Here is a 23400-nt window from a genome sequence, read left to right on the forward strand (position 1 = left end):
TGAGGTGGTTGTGGATGACGGGTCTCAATGATGCTTGTCTTATCAGTCTCATCGCTAGTGAAGCCTCCTTCTAGGGCTCGCCTCGCCCCATTCCCGATAGGAAAGGCTTCCAGCTTCTATGGCGGTCAGAACTACGAACCACTATCCACGGCTTCGCGAGACTGTCCCAGGAATGGTGCTGGATTCGGACACCCTTTGACTCCGTCCTTCGAGCTTAAAGACTGTGTGTTCCTGTGGGTACGTGGAATCATTCAATACCCTACACCGTCATGTATATAAATCCCCCACTCTTGATCAAGTATCGGGAGTTACGGGGCAGAAAGACATCTTCAAACTGTCAATCCTTATACGAGATGCAATACACACCTTCTTACAAAACGAAGTTTGCGTCAGCACAGCTCGTACAGTCCCTCAAATTGAAATCAATAGCTTCAAAGGCATACAAACATGACTGACTACACTATTCTCTACTCTGTATTCTCTACATTCCGTAACGTAAAGACCCAACATATCCATTATATGCATACAAACAGAGAAAGAAAAAAAGACAGGAGACTCAGATTGTAAAGTACATCGAAGAAAAACATCAAAGGACCGCAAACATCCCATTTACAGTACAGCAGCTCCCAGAGCCCGAATCACGAAGGAGCCCCCGTGAGGCAAACAACAGGTACAGTGGTATATCCAAACCAACGTCTAGTTCAAGACCGGGGCAGGCTGCGCAGTGGTCCGGACATGACGGCCCAACTTCTCCAGCTCGCCGATAATACCGCCGCCAGACAGACTCCACTTCTCGCCAACCCAGGACTCGTTCACTTCCTCGCGCAACAAGCCGCTGCGGGCAAAGTACTCCAGGTAACCGCGGGCCTCATCGCGGGTCAGACCACCCAGAGTCTGGAGCTCGAATTGGGGCTCCTTGCCGGTGGTAGGCTTGAAGAGCTCCAGGACGCGGGCGTCGGCGCCGCTGTAGGCCTCGGGGGCCGGGTATTCAGGGGAAGAAGGGCTGACACCGGTCTGACGGGCGGCCAGCTGGTCCAGGGCAACATCCAGGGTGTAGATGGAAGGGTTGTTGGAGGTGGAGGTGGCGTACAGGACCATACCGCCGTTCTTCAGCGAGGCCTGGCCGTTCAGCAGGAGGGAGAGGAAGTGCTTGACGAAGACGAGGTCGTGCGCGTGGACGGGGGTGTAGTCGGAAGCACGGTAGGCACTCTCCTTCATCCAGTGCCCGATGCCGTCGACGGTGACGAGCATGGGAGGACGGGGCTTGAAGTCCTTCTCCATGCCTGGGGCCGCGGCGGTGGCAGTCAGCTCAGTCCACAGGGCCTGGAAAACGGGCCAGGCAACGGCGGCATCCTGGAAGCCGAGCTTGGCGAGGTCCTCGAGGGTGGAGGAAGGCTTCAATGATGGCAGAGCAGAGTGTTTCTGCGAGACTTTGAGGCTGGAAAGGACCTGACGGTTGGCCTCGACGGTGCGCATCAAAAGGGCGGAGACAGCATTAGGCTGGACGTATTGGGTCGGGTTGGTGCCTTCGATCGGGGAATAGCTAGTATCGCCGGACACGAGGTCTCGGGCTGCAGGAAGAGCAATTAGTAGCTGCGAGGCATTAATTGATCAAAGATATGATTGCAATGCTTACCATCAGGGACCGTGACCACAACCCACTTCTTAAGGAAACCCATAGCCATAGCCTGCAACAAATGCACACTCTTGCCAGAGCCCTTCAACCCCGTAATAATCTTCTTAACAACCTTGCCCTTCTCAGCACCATCTCCCTCTCCAGAGATCTTCTCAAACAAACGAGCCATCTCCAGCGTATCCCGACGCAGGACAGTACCCGGCCGACGGAAAATCGACCAACCCTGCTTAGGCTTGAAAGCCTGCACAGCTCTCAATTGATCCAGCATAGGCACAGGCAGACCCAGCACCGAGCCCCGCAGACGAGCATCAACCATAGTCTCCGAAGATAGGTCCTGCATGCCCTCAATCTCAAGGGCGTTAGGGTTACTCAGGACGATACGTTTCCGCAAAGCCTTGCGCTCGCCAACGGCCGGAGGACGCGCACGCTCGGTGGTCTTCTTCTTCTTTCGGCGCAGGGTCTGACCCTGACGGTACTTGACCGCCACGAGGGAACCCTTCTTCTTGGTCGGGTTGGCATACTGCACGGCGGAGGAGTGGAAGGAGGCGGTCGTGATTCGGGGCGTGATGGACTGCGGAGGGAGAATTGCTCGCGGTGTTGGCGTTGCGCGAAGCCGCGAGAGGCAGCTCCAGCACCACGAGGAGGCCATTGGATCACTCAGACACTGGCACAGTGGCCAGTGTGGTCAATTCGGGGCGGAATTGGGGGGTAAGTGAGTTTGGGGAGTTGAATGGCGACTTCCGGAGTGTCGGGTGAAAGACAACCCATAATAATTTGATGAATTCCTTGCGCCCGTTTGGGATGGCGGTGTGGGGCTGATACCTTAGTCAGGAACGGCAGAAAAGCAGAGAGGACTGATAATCAACTTTTTTTTTCTTCTTGCCGAGCAGCTTTATCTCCGCATCTCTTTGCTCTGAACAGACACTTTTGGTCTTTCAATTCGAGCGCTGAATTATCGTTCATTATGCCTGACGTCGAGATGGGCAATTCCGCCACTGATGTGGCTTCCAACAAGCCTGAGAGACTGTACGATCCGCTCCTCCATGTTGATATTAATATTGATATATGGCCCGCCGGATACTCGATATGAAAAGCTAACATAAATCACCTAATCCAGCCCCATCACCGTCTCCAAGCCTACCCCCTACACCTTCGACCTGGGCAACCTGATGGTCAACGACCCGAACCCCATGGAACTCGCCCAAGGCGAGCCCCTCAACGGCTCGCTCAAGGCGATCGCCCGCGACGGCGCCCAGGTCCTACTAAACCAGCTCCTGACAACATGCACCATCACCTCATCCGCACAAAACGGCGTGCTCCTCAACCTCCCGGCCCCCGCCACAGCCGTGCCCCGGCACAAGCCCCTGCCAACCCCCAAGCCCCCGACCAAATGGGAGCTGTTCGCCCGCAAGAAGGGCATCGGCAAGTTCAACCAGAGGCCCGGAGCCGCGCTGGCCGACAAGGAGCGCCGCAAGAAGCTAGCGTACGACGAGGCATCGGGCGAATGGGTGCCGCGCTGGGGCTACAAGGGCAAGAACAAGCCCGAGGACACGCAGTGGGCTGTGGAGGTCAAGGAGGAAGATTGGAAGAAGGAGGAGGATGCTGCTGCCAAGGGTGGCTCGATTCGTGGAATGAACCGGGCGGAGCGCAAGGACCGGATTAAGAGGAATGAGCGTAAGGAGCGGGCTAATGAGCGGCGGTCGAGGAAGCCTGGTAGTGGCTAGGGGTTTCACGAGGTTGCTGGGGGCCTGTATAGTTTTAGATTTCGTTTCTATTCTTCATTCTCGGGCGTTGGGGTTTGGAGTCGGAACTCATATCTTCTTTTACGATTGTCCAGTTGTGAGACTACATCAAAAAGCATTGTTTACGTCATGTCAATACCAACGGCTTGTCTACATCCATCAAGGTACCAGTGTTACGTGTTCCACGTTTCTAGAAGATATGGAGGAAATTATCGCGAAACCCAAGCAAGGTCTGTATTGAACCGAAAATGCCATCCCACTGCCGCTATTGTACAATCCTCAAATGAGAACGCCAGACAGAAAAGAAAACCAGACATAGAGAGACCTCAACTGTGCGAATCAAGACAAGAACCAAGACACGAATGACAAAGATAGTGAGAGCCACAGCGGGGAATCTAGAAGAAAAAGCAGCATGGAAAGCAAATGAATCAAATGGAGGGGGATATTTGAAAAGCTTCCAAACAAGGCATAGAGCGCATGACGGGATGAGATCCAGATAGACAAGACATAAGGGAATTGAAATGAGAGCCACATTTCGCCGGGGTCAGTGTACGGTGCGAGATCAACATATACAACAAACAGAAGCGTAAAAATATGAAAATGAGGTCCTGTGAAGATGATGAGGAGGAAAATCGATGCCGGAGACGCCAAAATATGCACTCCGACGGGATGCTAGTCCCGAGGTCAAGGGACGTTTCATTGGGACAAAAGAGCACCCAGTAGGGAGATGAGTAAAGAGTTTGAGTAGAAAGAAGACGACACGAGATGACTGAGATTCGTGGTCGGCATCAATCGACGACCGCTGATGCAATGCCAAAAGTTGGCCATATCCTCTTTTTTTATTCGGAAGACTTCCATTGTAGGGACGCAGGATCGGTCCAGCCGAATAGTAAGGAGCTCAGATTGGATGTGCTTCAATGCAGATCCAAAAAGGGCGAGTGGAATGCCCAGGTATTTTGTTTCGTGGTGGCCTTCCAAGCAGGCCGGTGGAAAATGTAGTCCCGGCTCTAGATCTTAATAGGTGAGAGAGGCGGGCCAAGCTCCGGAAGTTGGGAGATGCTTCGAGTGTGTGCGGTTTCAATGTTCTTCGGCTTAGCCTTTCGGCCACGGGACGTCTCTGGGCGAGGCTTTTCTTCCTCTGACCGAGAGCTGGAACCGGACGAGACGGCGCGTTCGTGTTTGGATGAGGACTGGGATGGCTCGACCAGGACCTTGACATCCTTCTCTTCCGCTGCCTTCCTCTCCAGCTCATCCATCTCCTTCTCCTTCTGAATGTATTCCTTCTCAGTCCAGCAACCCTGCCAGCAGTTCTTCCAGTCACAGACCAAGAATTGGAAGCAGAAAGCATCAATCTTCATGCAAGGCTGGAAACAGATGCAGAGATTGCGGTAGTCCATTTTGTTCTGGTCGACGTATGAGTGGAGGAGATTGAGGTGGCAAGTGATGGCGAAGAGAAGGTAGTAGTTGTAGGGTGGAAGTTTGGACAGCTCATCCTTGAGCAGTTGCGGAGCGGTGGTAGCGCCCTCACACTTCTCGGCGATCATGTCCTGTGTGGCTTTGGGGAAGAGCTCGTCTGGCAGTTCGCGGAGCCAGGCCTTGAACAACGATCCAACCGTGTTGATATCGTAAAGGTCTGGTACATCGAAGAGGCTGACGTCTAATTGTGAATCGAACCGCCTCTGCCAATGTTTCACCTCACGGCCGCTGCCTGGTACTCGGTAGAGACCCTCTTCCTCGCAGCCCTTGTAGTTAAGGTAATCGATGCAGCGGTAGGGAAGTGCGGGCATCCAAAACTCGGTCTTGTCTCTGCAACCGTCCAGCTTCTTGGCAATACGGGTCTTCCTGGCCTGCTCGATGAGGGGAAGGTTGATCACGGAGCACACATAGTTGTCATCGTTGATCAGCTCCCGCTCATTCGTGCTACCACTCCTAGTGATTTTGCCGAAGAAGCCCTTGCCTGCCTTGCCAATACGATCGGCGGCCCCGCTTGAGGACTGTTTCAGATTGTTGAAGATGGCAGCCGAGGCACCAGAAACCTGGCTCAATGAGGCAGAATTCACCATGGACCCACCATGACCCTTCTCCTTTCTGACAGACGCAGCATCTGCGTGTCGTGAGGGTGGATGCAGTCCCCCTTCAGCAGGGCGCTCCGGGCGAAGGGTAGCAGAGCGCGATGCGCTTGATGCCTGTGGAGAATTGAATTCCTCCAACTTCGCCAGACCAGTAGACGGTCGTCGACCAGCAGCTCGATTTCCAGATGATTCATCAACTCGAATAGATCGCGATCGGGTCAAAAGGTTTGCGAATCGCGGCTTGCTCTTCTTGAATGGAGCTGGATCCACCTCGGTAGTGGTCTTCTTAGGGCCCGTTGGTTTGGTGGTCTTGTCGCTGGAACCGTTTGCGTCTGAAATCATGCGCTGTTAGTATAAGGGTTCCCTAGGGAAGTAAAGACACGAGTCAAGACGAATACTCACTCTTGTCACTCTCACCTGCCTTGGCTAGGGCGCCAGGCAAGTCAGGGGTCGACTCATGGAACTTCGGTGCCGTCTTCCGGTCCCTCGAGCTACCTCGGCTCTTGGGGGGTTCGGTGGAGTTCTCCGAGCTGTCTGATCGCTGTGCGCGGTGGGACGACTTGGGTGCTTTTAGAGTGCTGAAGAATGATTTAGATGCGTCGCGGGTGTGTGAAGACTTCGAGTCTTTCTGAGAAGGGAAATATTGAGGAATGGCCGTCAGACCAGGTGTAGAGGGCTCGGGGCCGAGTTCGGTGGCCGAAAGACCAGGCGATTTCGGTGGAATGACCGGGCTGGTGGACTTGCTGCTGGAGTCCTGGGTAACGGGACGAATGGTAGCGCCCTTGAGGAACGGAGAGCTCGAGGCGGTGTTGGGCGAGCGCGGGGTCAAGGGACTGAGTCCATCGGAGCTCTGGGCCCCTGGGGAGAGAGGGGTGGTCAATTTCCCGTTAGTAAAGTCCACCTTGAGCGACTTGAGGTCGAGATTGGGCAGGGTGGAGTTGCGGGACGGCATGTTGGGCGACAATCGAGGAGGCCAAGTCCTCAATCGTGGGTGTGCGCGAGGGCTCGAGGAGAGAGAAAAAGGTCGGGTGGGTATGTCGCGCAGATGCGATATGGCTCAACTTTATTTGTTAAGCTGTCAGGTGTTCGACGTCAGTATGGGCAACCTAGGCGACCGGGGTTGCGGCTGAGGCGTACCTGATGATCTCAGTATTATTGACCACCCGTGATCTGACCAAGTTGATCTTTAAACTTTGGATGGCGTGTTCGAGCCGGGTATTTGCAAAGAATAGGGATATGTTCGAATGCAGGCGGTCGTTTCCATCAGATAAAGGAGAGGGTAACGAAGGCTAGCGGGGGAGTGGAATCTAGAGCAAACAAAGGTATCAGGGTCAGTCAACACGATCATAAACAGGTTGGGACCGGCGGAAAGGTCTCAAAACAAGAACCAGGTGACACCCCATGACACGATGGCTGAAAGCAGGGGACCACGGTGCTCAAAGGCGTGTCGCGATGTCTTTATCGAAGCAAAGACCGGACCCTGGTTTACCGACACCATGGAAGGGTTTCGCGCCCACTTGAACGAAAAGACACGACTCACCAAAAAGTCCCTCATGATATGTCTCCACAAACTGTCTCTGCGCGAACCCAATCGAGGCAAAGGCTGCCAGCGGGGATGAAGGAGAGGAAGAAAGTTGCAGAGGAGTGGGTTGTGAACGTTAAGGACGCAATCACTTTTCCCCCCTCTTTTCTGGTGTCTCGAGGAATCGGGGGTTCGGCAGGGCAGGAGGCGACGTTTCAAGCGAGTCGCGGGACACTAGAAACACTTGGTCTGGTCCGAAGAGCGAGGGTGATGCCAAAGCGATCGAAACCCCAAAGAAAACGAAAGTGGTCAAGGGGAAAAAGGGAAGAATGGAGGGACGACCGTACGAAAAGTCCCCTAATGGACTTAGCGCTGGCGTAGTGGGTGCGTTAGGTTAGCCAGGGAGCACTGACTATGACCCGTCAGAGAAAGTGTCAAGCAAACCAGTCAGCCACGCTAGCCTCCCCGGGAGATCGTAGCGGAGGAAAAGGGGGAAGGGGGGAAATAGAGGATGGAAAGAGACTCGAGTTCGATGTTGTCGAAGCTGCAAGATGCAAAATGCAAGATGCGATGTGGGATGGGGGAAGGAGGCTTGACGGGGGTTCAACGGGGTTGACGGACGAGGCGACCACGCATTCCTGGGCTGACCGATTATGCAAGGCCCCAAAAAAGCCACGGCCCTATCAGTTATCAGGAGAAAGGAGTACTTGGTTAGTCGTCTCCGTAGAGCCTTGACAGCATCAAAAGTGTGGGTGCATGCAGTCGACAAAAGGGGGAAAAGAAAAGTCGGTGGGACCTGGTCCCAGCGGGAGTATTCCCACTGGGCTTTAATTATCCCAGTCCATACTCGATATGGAATTATACTATGGAGTAGTCGTGGAAGTAGTACATAGGACATGCACATACTACGACTGTAGTGAGTGTAGTCGATAGCTACAACATAGTACACGCATCTCCTCTACGATCTCCGATCTGACGGCTTCAATACAACGTCCCCCTCAGGTCCACGTTGTATAACTAAAGAGGGACCATGAATCTACATCACAGACTACAGTACCTATTCTACTGTTTGCTATGACCTCATGTGTCAATCCATCGGTCCTTGGGTCTGTTCCATGGGCATCACAGTGGAGTGCATGGGGTTGTTCCATCTCCGCCAGGTACACTGTCCATACTGGAGCCCTGATCACCTACAGTACCGTATATACTTCATACTTTCCTAGACATGCAACATTCCCGTTCGAACACAACTCGGACAGGACTCGATCCTCAGTAAGGCAATGACAATGGCCGCTGACAATTCAATTTTACTCCATAGTTAACTAGTTACCTGCAGTAGGTAATCCTATCCCGACTGGACCGGGCCCCCTTTTTCAACTTGCAGATATCCAGCTTCCCGTCCTCCAACGGTGTACACCGCGCGATCGGAGGCCCACTAACAACAGTCCCAGCCATTGGGTCAAACAAGCAGAGCCACGGGCGGGATGATGTGCGTGCCTTACGTTGCAGTGGTTTTGTTCGTTGATTGGGTCGATCCTCGAGCCCGAGTGGACCCCCGCCAGTCTGTGCCTGTCGCGAATTTCCACGGTTGCGCTTGTCGCAGATGCTGGCAGAGCCGGACAAATCTGAATCACGGGAGCCGCAGGAGTATCAACTAAACCAGAGAGAATGACTATACTAATTATGTACTCTGGTTTCTTGACACGAATTATGCCCGGCTGTAAGTCCTTCGGCATAACAAAATGTGTACAGTACATACTTCGGAAGCCCGGGAGTATGTATCCTTCAGGGGTAAGATCGAAAAAAGGAAGCAGAAAAGAACGAGAACCACGCGACTTTTTTTTTTCCCAGCCCTCTCCGCTGAATCAAAATACCTGGGGAGTATACTCCGGACTCTATCCATGCAAATCATAGACCACAGTCACAATAAAATTATGCCATTATTGTATGGATGTACTGTATTATGATAGACCCCAAAATACCACAGGCAGTCGTCAGACAAAAACGTGTCCACGGCGCTTGCACTGGGCCCCATCGTCTCCACTTTTTGTTTCTTGCTTCATGGGCTGCTAAATGGCCTGGCTTGCCCAAGTTTCAGATTCTGTCCACTGACAATGACCATTGCCCTGGAGAAGCGCTGCCCATGCCCCCCTCTCTGTCCATGGCTCGGATCCTACGCTAATCCAGAGTGGGGGTGGACTTCTTTTAGAAATTGGAATCAAGGCGACACAATTCATGCTGTGTGCCTGACCCCCCGTGTCACGCTGTGCCGGAGGGTGTGAGAAACTCTCCGGCTTGTCCGAAGACTTTGACCGATATACAATGTTATACAGATTACATAGCAACTGGGTAGACGAGAACAGTTTGTACAGGTGATTATGTATAGAGTGCGGAGAGCTACAGTAGTCGCTCAAAATGGAGGTCAGGTACCTTAAAAGATGCGGTGTACGTATCCCTGCCAACTCGTCGAGTATGGATATTGATCATACCGTCCATAATCATTTGGTTGATAGTAATCCACAGCAAATGAAAACTTAAACCTCGGGTAAAACAAGATATTGACAATCGTTTGTCAGGCACTGACAGGACCCCATTTAGCCTTCTAATCCCTATGCGCGACTGAAATAAGCAAGTTGCAGCAGGATGGCGGCGCAAAGACCCTCGTGGTGGCAAATGAATTTCCTTTCTCGCTTATCAAAATTTTAATCTTAAACAGTGATCACAATCACAATCACAATGTCTGTCCTTTGTACGAGTCTGGAGTACGGTGTACATTCCAAGCATAGGCGTACCAGAATAAACCAGCTGACCACAGCCTCATTCTTTGGTTCGGCCGGGGACCCATCAACTGATTTCTGTTTCTATTTCTATATTTTTTTCTTGGGTCTCTGCTTCTTCATTGCTGCCTTTGCGACCGAGGAATTCGATTAGCTTCTATCAAATCCCTCGGCCATGGCAGTGGTTCTCTGGTCCGCTCCACTTGCTCTGGCACCCGCACGTCCTGGAGGTCTCTGTCTGTCTGAAACATGGCAGAACTTCCAAGGCTAGCGCCGGGCACTCACCTCGGTGCACGGAGCAATCTGCAGTGCGACCTCGGGGGAGAGCATCCACCTGTACAGTCATCGGTGGGACAGGAAGCTAGGCTGGTTAGGGTAAGCATGGAGATCAGCCGTCGCGTGTGCCTTGAAGCTTTTCAAACATGAACAGAAGGATGAAGAGACCTTGTCGCCTTGTTCTAACTCGAGTGCTTGGTACATTGTCGAAGGAATGGAACTGTGATGATTGTAGATGGTATCTATCTCGAGATACACGATAAATTCCAATAACGGAATCTTCAATATACAATACATGGGAGGCGCAGTGTCAATTAGACAATAACGGAAATATATCCTCCGACATGTCATGACAGTTGACTGATTGAAGTTCCTAGATAGTTCTTATTCATGGATCCATGTAAGCATCATTCAAGGAATTAATACTAGTAGCTTATCGCCACTTTCTTGACCAAGTTTCAACGAAACCATACTATTGCCCTACGGTCGACAGGCAATGGAATTGGACGGTCGTGCTCCATGAATCCAATTCCTCGAGCACGAAGTCCCGTGATCTATACGAAGACCACGTGCTCGGGTCCCTCAACACACCGCCCTCGCCCAGATCACGTGCACCCACAGTCCTACAAAAACGCGATTGTGCACTGTTTTGGCAAAAAAGTCAGCCACAATTCGCTTCACGGGATCCTCCGTCAAGTCCCGCCTTTGGTGGCGCTCACCAATGCATCTTAGCTCGGTGACAGCCATGATCTGATCAACATCCTCTCATGAACTACTCGCCTTAAGCACGGGGGCACCCATTAACCAAGCTTTTCTTGCCCTGAGTTACTAACCTGCCTAATCAGTAATCACATCCCTGATTCTGCAGAGCCCAATCAAAGCCACGCGTCAGCTCGCGTCTATTTCTCACACACACTCACCTATGGCCCTGGTATCAGGCCCTGGTAGGGCTGGAGGCACCTCGTCAGACCAGGAGCTACACACCTTGAAGCATGTGGCTTACATCAAGAACCTGGACACTGTGCGTGCTTATTTCTCACACTGGTCATGCCAGGTCATACGGTAGGGACTGTCATTAACTGGTGGCTACAGCGGAAAGATGAATTGGAGTACTGGCTCACGGAGCACTTGCGTCTGAATGGCGTCTATTGGGGACTGACTGCACTGCATCTGCTGGGTCATCCTGAAGCCTTACCCCGCGATCAAACCATTGACTTTGTGCTTTCTTGCCAGAAGGACAACGGAGGATTTGGTGCTGCCCCTGGTCATGACGCTCACATGCTCTACACTGTCTCTGCTGTCCAAATTCTGGTCACTATTGATGCAGTGGATGAACTAGAAAAGCGTGGTCTTGGGGGCAAGCAGAAAGTTGGTTCTTGTATGTTTCCGTCCATCATTGTGGTCTTGCATACTTTCAAAACTGACATATCGGATCCAGTCATCGCCAGCTTGCAGAATAAAGAGGACGGCTCCTTCATGGGAGATCCATGGGGTGAGACTGATACCCGCTTCCTTTACGGTGCACTAAATGCTCTGTCGCTTCTTGGTCTACTGGATCTGGTCGATATCCCAAAAGCTGTCTCATACGTTCAAAGTTGCGAGAACTTTGATGGAGCCTATGGTGTGACTCCTGGTGCGGAATCACACTCGGGCCAAGTCTTCACTTGTGTCGGCGCTTTGGCTATCGCTGGCCGCCTGGACTTGGTGAACAAGGATCGATTGGGAGCATGGCTGAGTGAACGCCAGATTGAAAAGGGTGGCTTTAATGGTCGACCCGAGAAACTCCCAGATGCATGCTATGCTTGGTGGGTTGGCTCTAGTCTGGCCATGATTGACCGCCTTCACTGGATCGATGGCAAGAAACTTGCTTCATTTGTCCTCCAATGTCAGGTTCGTCACGCACGCTTAACCAATACCATGATCTCCAATCTAACATGATGCAGGACCCTGAAGCTGGTGGCTTTGCTGATCGCCCTGGGAATATGGTTGATGTTTACCATACTCACTTTGGCGTCGCAGGTCTGAGCCTCTTGGGAATGGAGGGACTACAAGAGGTAGACCCCGTATAGTATGAGATACTCCCTATTCTTATTATGATATGTTTACTGACAACTTCTCAGCTGCATGCCCAAATCTGTTATTGCACGATGCTTTGCAAAATAAAGGGTCTTGTTGTATACCTGTGCACTTGTCTCCTTTTCTTCTGTTTTCAACCCCTCCTGCCATCTAATAACCCATTGATCCTTTTATTCATGAACTATGGGATACAAGGCAGGAGGAGAGCAATGTCCACTTTGACTTATTCCGCTTCATACCATCCCACAATGGCCTAATGGCTGTTAAGACATCGTGGCACATACAATCCTGTACCTATCATTTTGTCTATCTAGCGAGAAATCCACCAAGATAGCAAAAATCTGCTGATGGAATCGGCTGTCAAATTTAAGTCTCGATATTCACCGGTTGGCAGCTTCCTTGAGTTCTGAACTTTCCATTTTGGCGAGGGCCGCGCGATTGCCCCGACGGCCTCGCCGGCTTGTTGACCATCACCATGTCCTCTCCACTTCGCTCTCATCCACCCCTTCTTCCTCCGCGTGTCAATCGCTCCTTCATCTTCAGCTCAATTTGAGACTTTACGTTAGCTTCATTCTCCATTTCTCTTGCATGCAACTTCCGTTCAGCCGTTCCTCCGGGCTTAGATCTGGAAGAATGGATGCTTCGGAGCTGCAATGCATCATCTGCCCCCGGCAGCCCGCCTTCAGCGATGTGTCTCATCTTTTGACTCACGTCTCATCCAAGGCCCATTTGGCTCATCAATTCAAGCTTCAAGTTCGGGGCCACCAGGATGCTGAGGCTGCCGAGCTCTCCAACGCATTCAACGATTGGTACGCTGCCAACAACATTACCCAGTTGCTGTCCGACCGGGACGCTTCCAAAGCCGACCGCCAGAACAAGAGAAGATCATCTGGAAAAAAGACCGGATCGAGTCCATCGACAGACGAACACACCTTGAGAGCCCCCCTTCCAGCCCATCCTGTTGATGCTCACTCGGATGCAATGGTTCCCCTCCCAGCTAACATTGACCCTCGCCTCGGAGAGCCCTACACGCCTGGCATGCATGAAGCGAATACTGGGAGTGTGACATCCGCTGAAGAGTTCGATTCATCCAACGCCACTCGATCTACATCTGTGGCTCTTGCTATTGATCCTTGCCTGGAAGCCTACTTCGACCATGATTCGGTTTACTCGGCCGGAAACACTGAAACTGCAAGCGGAAACGGGCACGACACTGTCAATCTCAACAAAAGTCAAGTTACATCCTTCCTGGAGACCCCGAGGGCTCTGCGAACTCGCAATATCCAAAAGGCCATCTCGTCACAACAGCGAGCTAATCGATCGCAGTCATTTGGTGACAATCGAACTCATGTGGGCAAGACAGTTGGTGAATTTGATGATGAAAACGATGGGCCCGATGAATTGACAAGACTGAAGGGTATTCAGTGGCCCGGAATGGACATTTTTGATGCAGCCACGCAGCAAATGCGACGAAAGCGCAACCAGAAGAAAGATGGCACCATTTTGAAGCAAATGGAAACGACTTCTCGACTGGTGGAGCCCACCGAACAGATATTCTCCTCCGCTGGAGCCCTACTGAAGGAACGTGTGATTACCGGCAACATCGACGATGACAGCCCCGTGGAAGGCGAGGACCCAATCCCAAAGAAACGTCCCGTCCGCGGCAAGCAGGGTGCATTGCGCGAGAACGACCCCAACGTTGCATTTGCCAAGGACAGAAAGCGTGTCAAAAGAGACGTTCCTCAAAGCCGTGATGTGCGAGAGCATGTCCTGGAAAACAATGAACGTGAGGTTTCCATCTATCATAAGCGCCCCTTCGGATCGGCCTGGGATGGTGAAGAAGAAGAAGATCTGGGATTCACTGCACGAACATTCCGAAAGCGAACTCGGGCTGGCTTTGCCGTCTACAACGACGACCACGAGGCTAGAGAAGACAGACTGGTCTCTATGGTGCAGGATCACAGCGGTCAGCCGATCGATGTACAGGCCTCTCGGGGCACGCTGACTCCAACCCGACTTATGCTCGACAGCAAACCAAAAGACTCGTACAATCATGGACATACCATTCAGTCTCCACTGGGCAAGGAAAATATTGAGCCCTTTTTGAACACTCACGGTCGAATTGACCCTCTAATTTGGAATCCGATGTCGCCCTTTTCAAACACGCAGACTTCGAACATGAACGGCGATGATCGATACTACTTCAATGACCCCTCGGCTGCTGGATTTAGTCTGACTGATACTCGGAACAACTATGGATACCAGATCAATCCCCTGCTTGCTCCTACTTCAAAGATGGCCATGTTTGAGCATCAATCGTATGACGAAGATGTCACTGTGGCCAACAGTGGCTGGGCCGCCTCGTCTCGTGCTGTGTCCTCTGACGCTACGATTTCTGAGCAGGACCTTCATGACAGATGCTAGATATTATCAACCGCCAGTGCAGTATTTTGGGCAGACTAGATCATCTGCGGTTGCAACTGCCGTCCATATTGTTTCCTGGCATCCATAATTTTGGGGGGATTTGGAACGTTCATCGCAGCGATGTACACAAATACGAGAAGCGGTATTCATTTTCTTTTCACTCTCTTTGCAACAGTTCGAACTCGTGCCATCATGGCTGTGATTGTGAACTATGCACGTTCTCATTTCATTCCCTTTGCACCATTTTCGAACGCATGGCATCATTGATCTGGATCGTTATGAGGTTGAGGGATGGCCTTTAAGGGCAATGGGCGGGGCATGGATATGTGTTTTCTGCACGGACAGTCGATCGTGCTGCAACTAACGTAACTAGCCTTACAATGAATAGTCTATTACGATTGTACCTTGGTGCTTTAGTTTTTCCAAGCTAGAAGATGAATTGTAGAACCTTGTCAATACTCGATCGATTGTTGGAAGCCGAAGCTCTGATAACGTCCGATAAGACGCTGACTCAGCAACCAATTAATCGCCCATCGCGTCTCCAACGCGTCAAGCTCGGCGATTGCGGAGTTCAATGCCAACTGAGAAGGCGCAATCAAGGTATCATCCTCCCCACAAAATTTGGATGCCTCAGATTTGATCAACTATTTCATCATCTTCTGACTGTCTTGCACGGGACCGCCGGGCAAGATGGCGCCGAATTCCTCCCAATCCTCTACATCTTCTCCGTCCTTGAAACGAAAGCAGGCGACCATCTCGAGCTTTTTCACACAAAAGCCATCTTCGACACCGAAGCCTGCAGCGGGGAGCACCGAGCTTGCCGCAGAGAAGGCATCAAAGAAGAGACCCGCCTCTCCAACAGAACCAAGCCCCGAGCCGAAACGCGCAGTCCCCATACAGGAGCAAGACGAGGACGAGGGTGACATCGTGGTTCCACCCTCAAAACGAGCTCGAACCAATGGCTCTCCCGCAGAAGAGAACAAGCTAGCTGCTGTCCCGACAGAAATCCCCCTTATCACGGCTTCCCAACTCAGCAGCAGCCAGCGTACCGATATCTTCAAGTTCCAGAGCTCGCCCGCCGTTGCGCCACCAAGCAAAGAAGCCGAGAACCCAGAGGAGGCGGAACGAAGGAAAGAAAAAGAAAAGTTACACCAGAAGTTTGTACGGAAACTCGGCGGTCCTGATTGTTTGATTGGAATCGGGAGGACTGCCGCCAGTGACGTTGCTGGCGCCGCGGCTGAGGGCGAAGAAGAGGAGGATGAAGATGAACCTGCACCCCCGCCTCCGACTAAGGGTAAAGGTGCAGCGAAGAAGGGTGGCAAGCTTACGCCTATGGAGAAGCAAGTCATCGAGATCAAGCGCAAGCATATGGAGACTGTGTTGGTGATTGAGGTTGGGTACAAGTTCCGGTTCTTTGGCGAGGATGCTCGTATTGCGGCGAAGGAGCTTGGGATTGTGTGTATCCCGGGGAAATTCCGGTTTGACGAGCGTATGTTCCTTCTCTACTCCGAGTGACCATCGGGGCCAAGCTGATTACCTGCAGATCCATCGGAGGCACACCTCGACCGCTTCGCGTCTGCTAGTATCCCCGTGCACCGGCTACATGTTCATGTGAAACGCCTGGTAACGGCGGGCCACAAGGTTGGCGTCGTGCGGCAGATTGAGACAGCAGCGCTCAAGGCTGCGGGCGATAACCGCAATGCGCCTTTTATTCGAAAGTTGACCAACTTGTACACGAAGGGGACCTACATCGACGATGTCGAGGGTATTGAAGGCCCGGCTGCTGCGGCCGGTGGCGCGTCTCCGGCGACGGGCTACATGCTGTGCATCACAGAGACCAATGCCAAAGGTTGGGGCAATGATGAGCGAGTGCATGTTGGTGTTGTTGCCGTTCAGCCTGCCACGGGTGACGTGATCTACGACGACTTTGAAGATGGGTTTATGCGCAGCGAGATCGAGACCCGGCTGCTGCACATTGCACCTTGTGAGATTCTGATTGTTGGAGAGATGTCGAAAGCCAGCGAAAAGCTTGTACGGCACCTGTCTGGGAGCAAAATGAATGTCTTCGGTGATGCGGTGCGTCTTGAACGGGCACCGAAGAAAAAGACCGCTGCGGCTGAGGCGCATAGTCATGTTTCTGGCTTTTATGCCGGGAAAATGAAAGCTACTGGTACAGAAGAGGATGTTCATGCAGCTAAGCTGCTACAGAATGTCCTTGAATTACCGGAACATGTTACTGTTTGTCTTTCTGCTATGATTGAACATATGACCGAGTACGGACTCGAACATGTTTTTGATCTAACAAAGTACTTCCAACCTTTCTCGGCGAGGTCACATATGCTCTTGAATGGAAATACGCTGGCCAGCCTGGAGATTTACCAGAACCAGACTGATCACTCGGCCAAGGGTAGTCTATTCTGGACGTTGGACCGGACACATACGCGATTTGGGCAACGGTTGCTCCGGCGCTGGGTGGGACGGCCGTTGCTTGATAAGGTACGACTTGAAGAGCGGGCCGACGCGATAGAGGAGCTCACAAATCCCGTACGCACTGTGATTGTGGAGCGGGTGAGAAGACTGTTGGGTAAAATTAAGAGTGACTTGGAAAAGAGTTTGATCCGTATCTACTACGGCAAGGTAGGGATGCATTGTAACCTAGTAATTTCTTCTGTTGCTAACTGAAATATTCAAGTGCACCCGGCCAGAGCTTCTCACAGTCCTGCAGACTATGCAGACAATTGCAATGGAATTCGCCGATGTCAAGTCTCCAGCAGATACCGGGTTCGAATCCTCCCTCATTAGCGAAGCCATTGCCTCCCTTCCAACCATCTTGAAAGACGTCACCCGGTTCTTGGACAAGATTAATCTTCACGCCGCACGGAATGATGACAAGTACGCATTCTTCCGCGAAGAGGAGGAGACGGAGGAGATTGGTGAGGAAAAGCTCGGAATCGCTAGTATCGAGCACGAGCTGCAAGAGCACCTCTCTGTAGCCAGCGAGCGTCTGCAAAGGAAGGGAGTCAAGTATACGACGGTCTCTGGCATTGAATACCTTATCGAGATCGAAAACAATTCCTTAGCCATCAAGAAAGTCCCAGCATCTTGGATCAAGGTCAGCGGAACGAAGAAGGTTTCACGCTTCCACACGCCAGAGGTGATCCAACTCATTCGCCAACGTGATCAGCACAAGGAAGCTCTAGCCGCAGCCTGTGACAAGGCCTTTGCGGCGCTTCTCGGCGATATCGCGACACAATACCAATCATTCAGGGATTGTGTCCAGTCCCTCGCAACGCTGGACTGTCTTCTCTCCCTCGCAGTCATTGCCCAACAACCTGGCTACGTCAAGCCGGAATTCACAGAGCGACCATGCCTCCACGTCGAGCAGGGCCGCCACCCGATGGTGGAACGCATTCTTACAGACACGTACGTCCCCAACGACACCAACCTCGACCCGGACCGCACACGAGCACTCCTTGTCACAGGTCCTAACATGGGCGGCAAGTCGAGTTACGTGCGCCAAGTCGCCCTCATCGCGATCATGGGCCAAATTGGCTCATACGTGCCTGCCACCTCCGCCAAGCTAGGTCTCCTCGATGCCGTCTTCACGCGGATGGGCGCTTTCGACAACATGCTCGCCGGCGAATCCACCTTCATGGTCGAGCTCTCTGAAACAGCCGACATTCTCAAGCAAGCCACGCCGCGCTCCTTGGTCATCCTCGACGAGCTTGGCCGTGGCACCTCGACACATGACGGCGTCGCCATCGCTCAGGCCGTGCTGGACTACATGGTTCGGAACATCCGCTCGTTGACACTTTTCATCACGCACTACCAACACCTCTCGCGCATGGTGCGCTCGTTCCCGAATAAGGAGCTGCGCAATGTGCATATGCGGTTCACAGAATCGGGCGGCAAGAACGGGGACGAGGAAATCACTTTCTTGTATGAGGTTGCCGAGGGCGTGGCGCATCGAAGTTACGGCCTCAATGTAGCACGGTTGGCGCATTTGCCGGCCTCTGTGCTGGAGTTGGCGAAGACCAAGAGTGCAGAGTTGGAGGGGGTGATTAAGAGGAAGAGGTTGGCGGCACTTGTTGGAGCTGTTGGTAGAGTTGTGGAGGTGAAAGATGGTGGCGGTGCTGCTTCTGCAGACGATGAGCTGGTTGAGCGATTGCTTGCTAGCGCGGACCAGTTGTAGGAGAACCGGATTGGGGTGATGGATGTTGTTTTTGTACATTTATTTCGGCATGGATAATGATGTTCATAATATCAATGTATCTTCATCTCACCATGACGGCTGGTAGTGGGCACAGGAAGTGCCTATCGCATACACAGCTTTGGTGGCAGGAATCAGAATGTCGATTATTCTTCTTCGCTCCACCAACCTGGAGGATTTGTAAACATCACCGAAGCAGCCGGCAGCTCCTTCTTGAACTTTTTGAACGTCCGCTTGCCCATTGTCATTCCACCCTTGAAGACGACATGTCGAGCAGAAGCATAGCGGTCCTAATAGCAACCCAGAAAATGTTAGCAGCTTCAACATGAACAACTGGAGCAGGATACGAACACGAATAATGTCAGCGAGTTTAGCGATTGCTCGACGCTGCGGGCCCCTCGTAGCCATCTCCCACGCCACATACTGGTCGGAGGGACCAGTGCGAAACTTGCATAAGTCAACCTCTATTCTCGACAAGTTGGGCGCAATGATGACCGGCAAGTACACATCCCCGGTGCCCTGATCCAGGAAGATCACCAAGGTGCGCAACTTGGGAAAAGTAAATCCATGGAAGAGCCTGCTTGCTTCGCGCAGCTCATGCCGCTGAACAACCATCAGGTTTGCCTTCAGCACCCAGTTTGCATAGAACGGACGCCGGCCCTCTTTGACCCCGGAGAATCGTTGGACAAGTGATGTCTGAAAAGGTCCCTCAGATTCCAGGTACCCGTGCAACGCTTGCGGGATACTTCTTGGAGGAGTGGGGTTTCTCCAGAAGATTCGCATTACGTGCAGGCACCAGTATCTGTTGACCAGACTGCAGCGCTGGAGGGACGTCAAGTCTGCAAAGCCTAAGGGATTGCCTGTGATCACTCGTCGTCGCTTGCCAACGAATTGGTCCAGGATCATGGCCATCAGCTCTGGGGTTTTGAATACCCTTTCAGCGGCGGTCGTGGAGTTTGGGCTTGTCACGATCGCGTGACCGGTTGGATGGGTGGTTACCCCGATGCTTGACTTGAGGGCTGACTCCAGAGCTGATGCGATGACCGAGCAGAGGGCCGAGGTGAGGGTTGACTTGCCGGTCACTGGTCCGGATTCCTATAGAGAGGATGGGTTAGCGAAGGTAATTCGAAAGCAAGTGACCAGCAAAGCAAAGCAAAAGGCCATGGGATCTCTCTCCATCAGAGACGGCAGTAACAAGGGCAGGTAAGATCTTGCATCTTCAGGCCTGTCTTTTTGCTATCTTCCCTAGCAGTAGTGATCAACTCACTCACCATGTTGGAAAGAAGTAGATTAGATGACCAGGGGAGTTGTGTGAGGAGCTTATGTTGATGGGCGTTAAGTGGAAGATGCAAGTTAAGTGAGGTTGAGGTCATGAAGGAAGAGTTATAAAGGAGGGAAAGAGTGAAGGAAGAAAGGAAGAAAGTGACGAGGGCAGGACGAAAGACTGATTATATTGGGCCTTGAAGGGGGCCACGGATAGTGAGAAGGCGTAGCTAACGATGCGTTATACGCATAAGGAACTTCCCAGATTTATGCGGAGATTGCGAGGAAGAGTTATCCTAAGTGCTTAGGGTAATATGCTTATGGGAGACGGCAGTTCGTATTCTCCTTCAGGCTTCGGCTCGTCTGAAATCTGGATGTCCAAGCCGTCAATTCCGTCTTAAAATCTCTCAATTCCAATGACAACTCTGTCGTTTAATTGAAGCTATAGCCCAACGATGTTGTTTAACCTGAAGGCCTTTCTATCACGGGGGACAATATCATTCTGAGAGGGCTCCAGGATCCAGATGGTAGGTAGAGCACGCCTCAGACTGCCTGAACTATCCCAGACTCTCATGCGTGGTAGGGAATACGTTAGGCATACTTACGAATTACAGTCGATGACTATATAAGACATCTTTACACACTATGACTAGACGTGAGATCTGAAGTCGATCATATAGATCGTGCCGGTCTAATCAAGCACCACACGCAGTCACAGGCGTGTAGTAAAATAAGCACGGATGGCATATGAGACGCTGAAGAGAGATCAAGCAGCATATGAATACCATCTATTTTCCGGACAGGTGGTGTCATCTTGAACCTAGCCCCAGGTAGGAGATTTTAGTAGTTTATACCGATTTGTTCAAGGAGATCAAGAGGACTAGCTCAATCCTCTAGGTTTCTGTATACTAATAATATGCCCGTGGAGATGCTATCCGAGTATTTGGTCAATATCTGACTCTATATCAGGGAATATTGAGGCTGTGGAGTAGACCATGCTCGAAGAATAATTCGTGGAAGCCAACTAAGAATCCCTACCTACTTCGTATGCTGTTCAGCCGTCTGAAAGAGGCCGTTACCTTCTCCACCATACATTTGATAGACACAGGTCAAGGACATTGGCTGATGGTTCAGAAGTAAACGTTAAGGTTATGTCTAGATAAGCCTCCTCAGTAACCTTAACGACTCGGGCACCATAAGCACTAGATCGAGGGGCATCAGGGCTGACACCAATTGATAGGTATCAAGTGTCAACCTTTACTACAGTACCTCGACGGAGAGACGTCATACACCATTCGTATGCCATAGATGCTACCCCGTAGTCTACGATCAGATTGATCTACGAATCACCTGCAGTCGCCCTGGACATGGTAGAACCGGTAGTTTCGAATCTTTTTTTTTTCTGGATTCCCATTGTTCTTTTTCTCGGTCAGAGTCGTAGATCCGCTGGCGTCCTTTTCCTTTCTAATACCGCTTTACAACCGGCCAAAGAGGGAGATTTCCAAGAAGAAAATAGCAAGGAGAAAAAATGCACATCACAACCTCGTTTGTCGCATTGAGCCCATGCAAGCACGCCAAAAGGACGTGTGAATGTAGTAAAACACCAGACCAAACCAGACCAAGACCTTCCCACAAAATCCACCAGCCAATCGCGCAACCTCATTTCATTTCTCATATAAACAGGGGGTTTTTTGATTTAATCTGCTCATTTCTCTCCATCTCTCTCTCCCGTTCGGAGAACCCATGATCGACTTCCAGGGACTTTTTTTTGGGTTCAGGGGCCACTGATTGGAAATATTCAATTATTCAATCTTTTGAAAATAGAAGATCACACAACCAGAATCACTCCAGAAAAGGCAAAAAAGTTCCATTCCACCCAGGATTTTCTCCACCTTCAAATTTCGATCATCAAAAAGCGTAGAGGCACGGCATCGAGAGGTCGAGAAGGGGGAATGAAATGGGCGGCGCGGCAGATTGAGGTTGAAGGAGTCGGGGGGAGTTCAGAGGTACGTCAAGAAAGAAAAGTGGGGACACAGTTTTGGCCGAAGAACGATCAAAGAAAAACCGGACGCGAGGGATATGCGAGAGACGAAGAGAGATGAAAGACGTGGCGCGAGTGAATTGTCGTTTTTTGGGGGATTTTAACGGAGACGGCGAGCCTCACGCTCGGACTCGAGCAGGCAGAGGATGTCGTCAACCTTGACTATTGGGTGCGGAAGGAAATATGTTAGCGACTGATGTTTCGTGCGGGTTGTGCATGGGTCTGCCGAAGAAGAGAAAAGTCCCCCGTATGGTGTGCGATGGATCTTCAATAGTTCCAGTTCCATGTTTTTCCCTCCTCTTGTATGATCCTCCCCATAGGGTATCTTTTCTTCTTCGGAATTCGGAAACGTAGAACAAGTTCGGAATCGCATACCTGGGCCCTTGACGTTACGGATGATGGAACGGGAGGTATCGTCCATGAACTCGACGCGGACCTGGGTGACACCACCACGGGAGCCTGGAGACCACGAAAACCACATATTAGCACTCGTTCGACTCTCAGAAATTGCGCAAGTTCGATTGCATTTTGTATTTCCGGGCGATTGGGGGGCGCAATGAGCGACACCCCCGCGGATCTCGAATTTGTGCGGAGCGGAGCGGAATAGAACATCTTTCTTGTTCTTAGGGTAGGCACGTACCGGTGCGGCCGAGGACACGGGTCACCTTGACGAGCTTGACGGGCTGCTTGCTGGAATCCATCTTGAAGGTGGGTGGAGGGCGTTGAGCTCGGACGACGAGGTTGGAGGGAGTTTTGGGTGGACTTGGAGGAAGAGGCGGATGTGAAGATGATTTTGCCTTGTGTGGGTTCCAAATTACGCGAGGGCTCAGGGCTGCTGACACCTGAGCCGTCAGGCAGAAAAGGTGGATTGGCTGGCCTGGTGATGAGTCAGCGAGATCTACCGTGACACCTGGTCCTTCAGGCAAGAACAATTTCTTTTTAACAGAAAACTTTTTGGAATAAAACTAGCAATTCTTTTTATTTTTGAAAAACTACTTGAAGTAGAATGAGTCATACTCAATCATGTAGCCCATATAAACAGCGATTCATCGTAGTTTCCTAGAATTCAAGTACTATTCCTATTCTCTCCACGTGCACGAGTGTAGCGTCCTGCTTGACCGCAGTCCTGACGCAGTTCCCTGGTCCACAGTCCGCAGTTAGTCCCCGCCCAAGTCCACCGGAGGACTGCCGGAATGCCCCTCCAATTTTCTGCCGCAAAGAGCTCCGGTCTGCGCTGCATCTCCGTTCCCTTTCCACTCCCAATCTCCATTGCATTCCCAGCTTCAATTACTTCGAGTCATATTGCCAGTTTCTTGCAATTGACGTGATTTCTTTGTCCAACTTATTCTCGTTGGCCTCCA

General features: G+C 51.6%; 8 protein-coding genes across 8 annotated transcripts; 4 read left to right on the plus strand and 4 right to left on the minus strand.

Annotated features, from left to right (window-relative positions):
• Window positions 1-696: 696 nt before the first annotated feature.
• On the minus strand, window positions 697-2285 carry N7458_006376 (mitochondrial 37S ribosomal protein mS29; the record flags this gene model as incomplete). The annotated part of the gene is made up of 2 exons (XM_056909758.1): window positions 697-1571; window positions 1637-2285. The coding sequence occupies 2 exons, from the start codon at window positions 2283-2285 to the stop codon at window positions 697-699; spliced, it is 1524 nt and encodes a 507-aa protein (XP_056765462.1).
• Window positions 2286-2600: 315 nt separating this feature from the next.
• Window positions 2601-3360, plus strand: N7458_006377 (ribosome biogenesis protein RRS1; the record flags this gene model as incomplete). The annotated part of the gene is made up of 2 exons (XM_056909759.1): window positions 2601-2662; window positions 2754-3360. The coding sequence occupies 2 exons, from the start codon at window positions 2601-2603 to the stop codon at window positions 3358-3360; spliced, it is 669 nt and encodes a 222-aa protein (XP_056765463.1).
• Window positions 3361-4385: 1025 nt separating this feature from the next.
• Window positions 4386-6402, minus strand: N7458_006378 (uncharacterized protein; the record flags this gene model as incomplete). The annotated part of the gene is made up of 2 exons (XM_056909760.1): window positions 4386-5782; window positions 5853-6402. The coding sequence occupies 2 exons, from the start codon at window positions 6400-6402 to the stop codon at window positions 4386-4388; spliced, it is 1947 nt and encodes a 648-aa protein (XP_056765464.1).
• A 4545-nt stretch (window positions 6403-10947) lies between these two features.
• N7458_006379 (Rab geranylgeranyltransferase subunit beta BET2) lies at window positions 10948-12188 on the plus strand (the record flags this gene model as incomplete). The annotated part of the gene is made up of 5 exons (XM_056909761.1): window positions 10948-11046; window positions 11118-11403; window positions 11464-11915; window positions 11969-12093; window positions 12146-12188. 5 exons carry the CDS (start codon window positions 10948-10950, stop codon window positions 12186-12188), a joined length of 1005 nt encoding a protein of 334 aa, XP_056765465.1.
• A 546-nt stretch (window positions 12189-12734) lies between these two features.
• On the plus strand, window positions 12735-14525 carry N7458_006380 (uncharacterized protein; the record flags this gene model as incomplete). Its single annotated transcript, XM_056909762.1, has 1 exon — window positions 12735-14525. The coding sequence occupies one exon, from the start codon at window positions 12735-12737 to the stop codon at window positions 14523-14525; it is 1791 nt and encodes a 596-aa protein (XP_056765466.1).
• A 690-nt stretch (window positions 14526-15215) lies between these two features.
• Window positions 15216-18717, plus strand: msh3 (mismatch repair protein MSH3; the record flags this gene model as incomplete). Its single annotated transcript, XM_056909763.1, has 3 exons — window positions 15216-16014; window positions 16069-17162; window positions 17218-18717. 3 exons carry the CDS (start codon window positions 15216-15218, stop codon window positions 18715-18717), a joined length of 3393 nt encoding a protein of 1130 aa, XP_056765467.1.
• Window positions 18718-18881: 164 nt separating this feature from the next.
• N7458_006382 (uncharacterized protein) lies at window positions 18882-20009 on the minus strand (the record flags this gene model as incomplete). The annotated part of the gene is made up of 3 exons (XM_056909764.1): window positions 18882-19025; window positions 19087-19830; window positions 20007-20009. The coding sequence occupies 3 exons, from the start codon at window positions 20007-20009 to the stop codon at window positions 18882-18884; spliced, it is 891 nt and encodes a 296-aa protein (XP_056765468.1).
• Window positions 20010-22059: 2050 nt separating this feature from the next.
• Window positions 22060-22974, minus strand: N7458_006383 (40S ribosomal eS28 domain-containing protein; the record flags this gene model as incomplete). Its single annotated transcript, XM_056909765.1, has 3 exons — window positions 22060-22201; window positions 22415-22498; window positions 22680-22974. Coding segments are annotated over 3 exons (441 nt in total), but the record flags the coding sequence as incomplete, so codon positions are not given.
• Between the last annotated feature and the right edge of the window lie 426 nt (window positions 22975-23400).

Source organism: Penicillium daleae (assembly GCF_028827525.1).
Source record: "Penicillium daleae strain IBT 16125 chromosome Unknown utg000006l_segment0_segment0, whole genome shotgun sequence".
Taxonomy (NCBI): domain Eukaryota; kingdom Fungi; phylum Ascomycota; class Eurotiomycetes; order Eurotiales; family Aspergillaceae; genus Penicillium; species Penicillium daleae.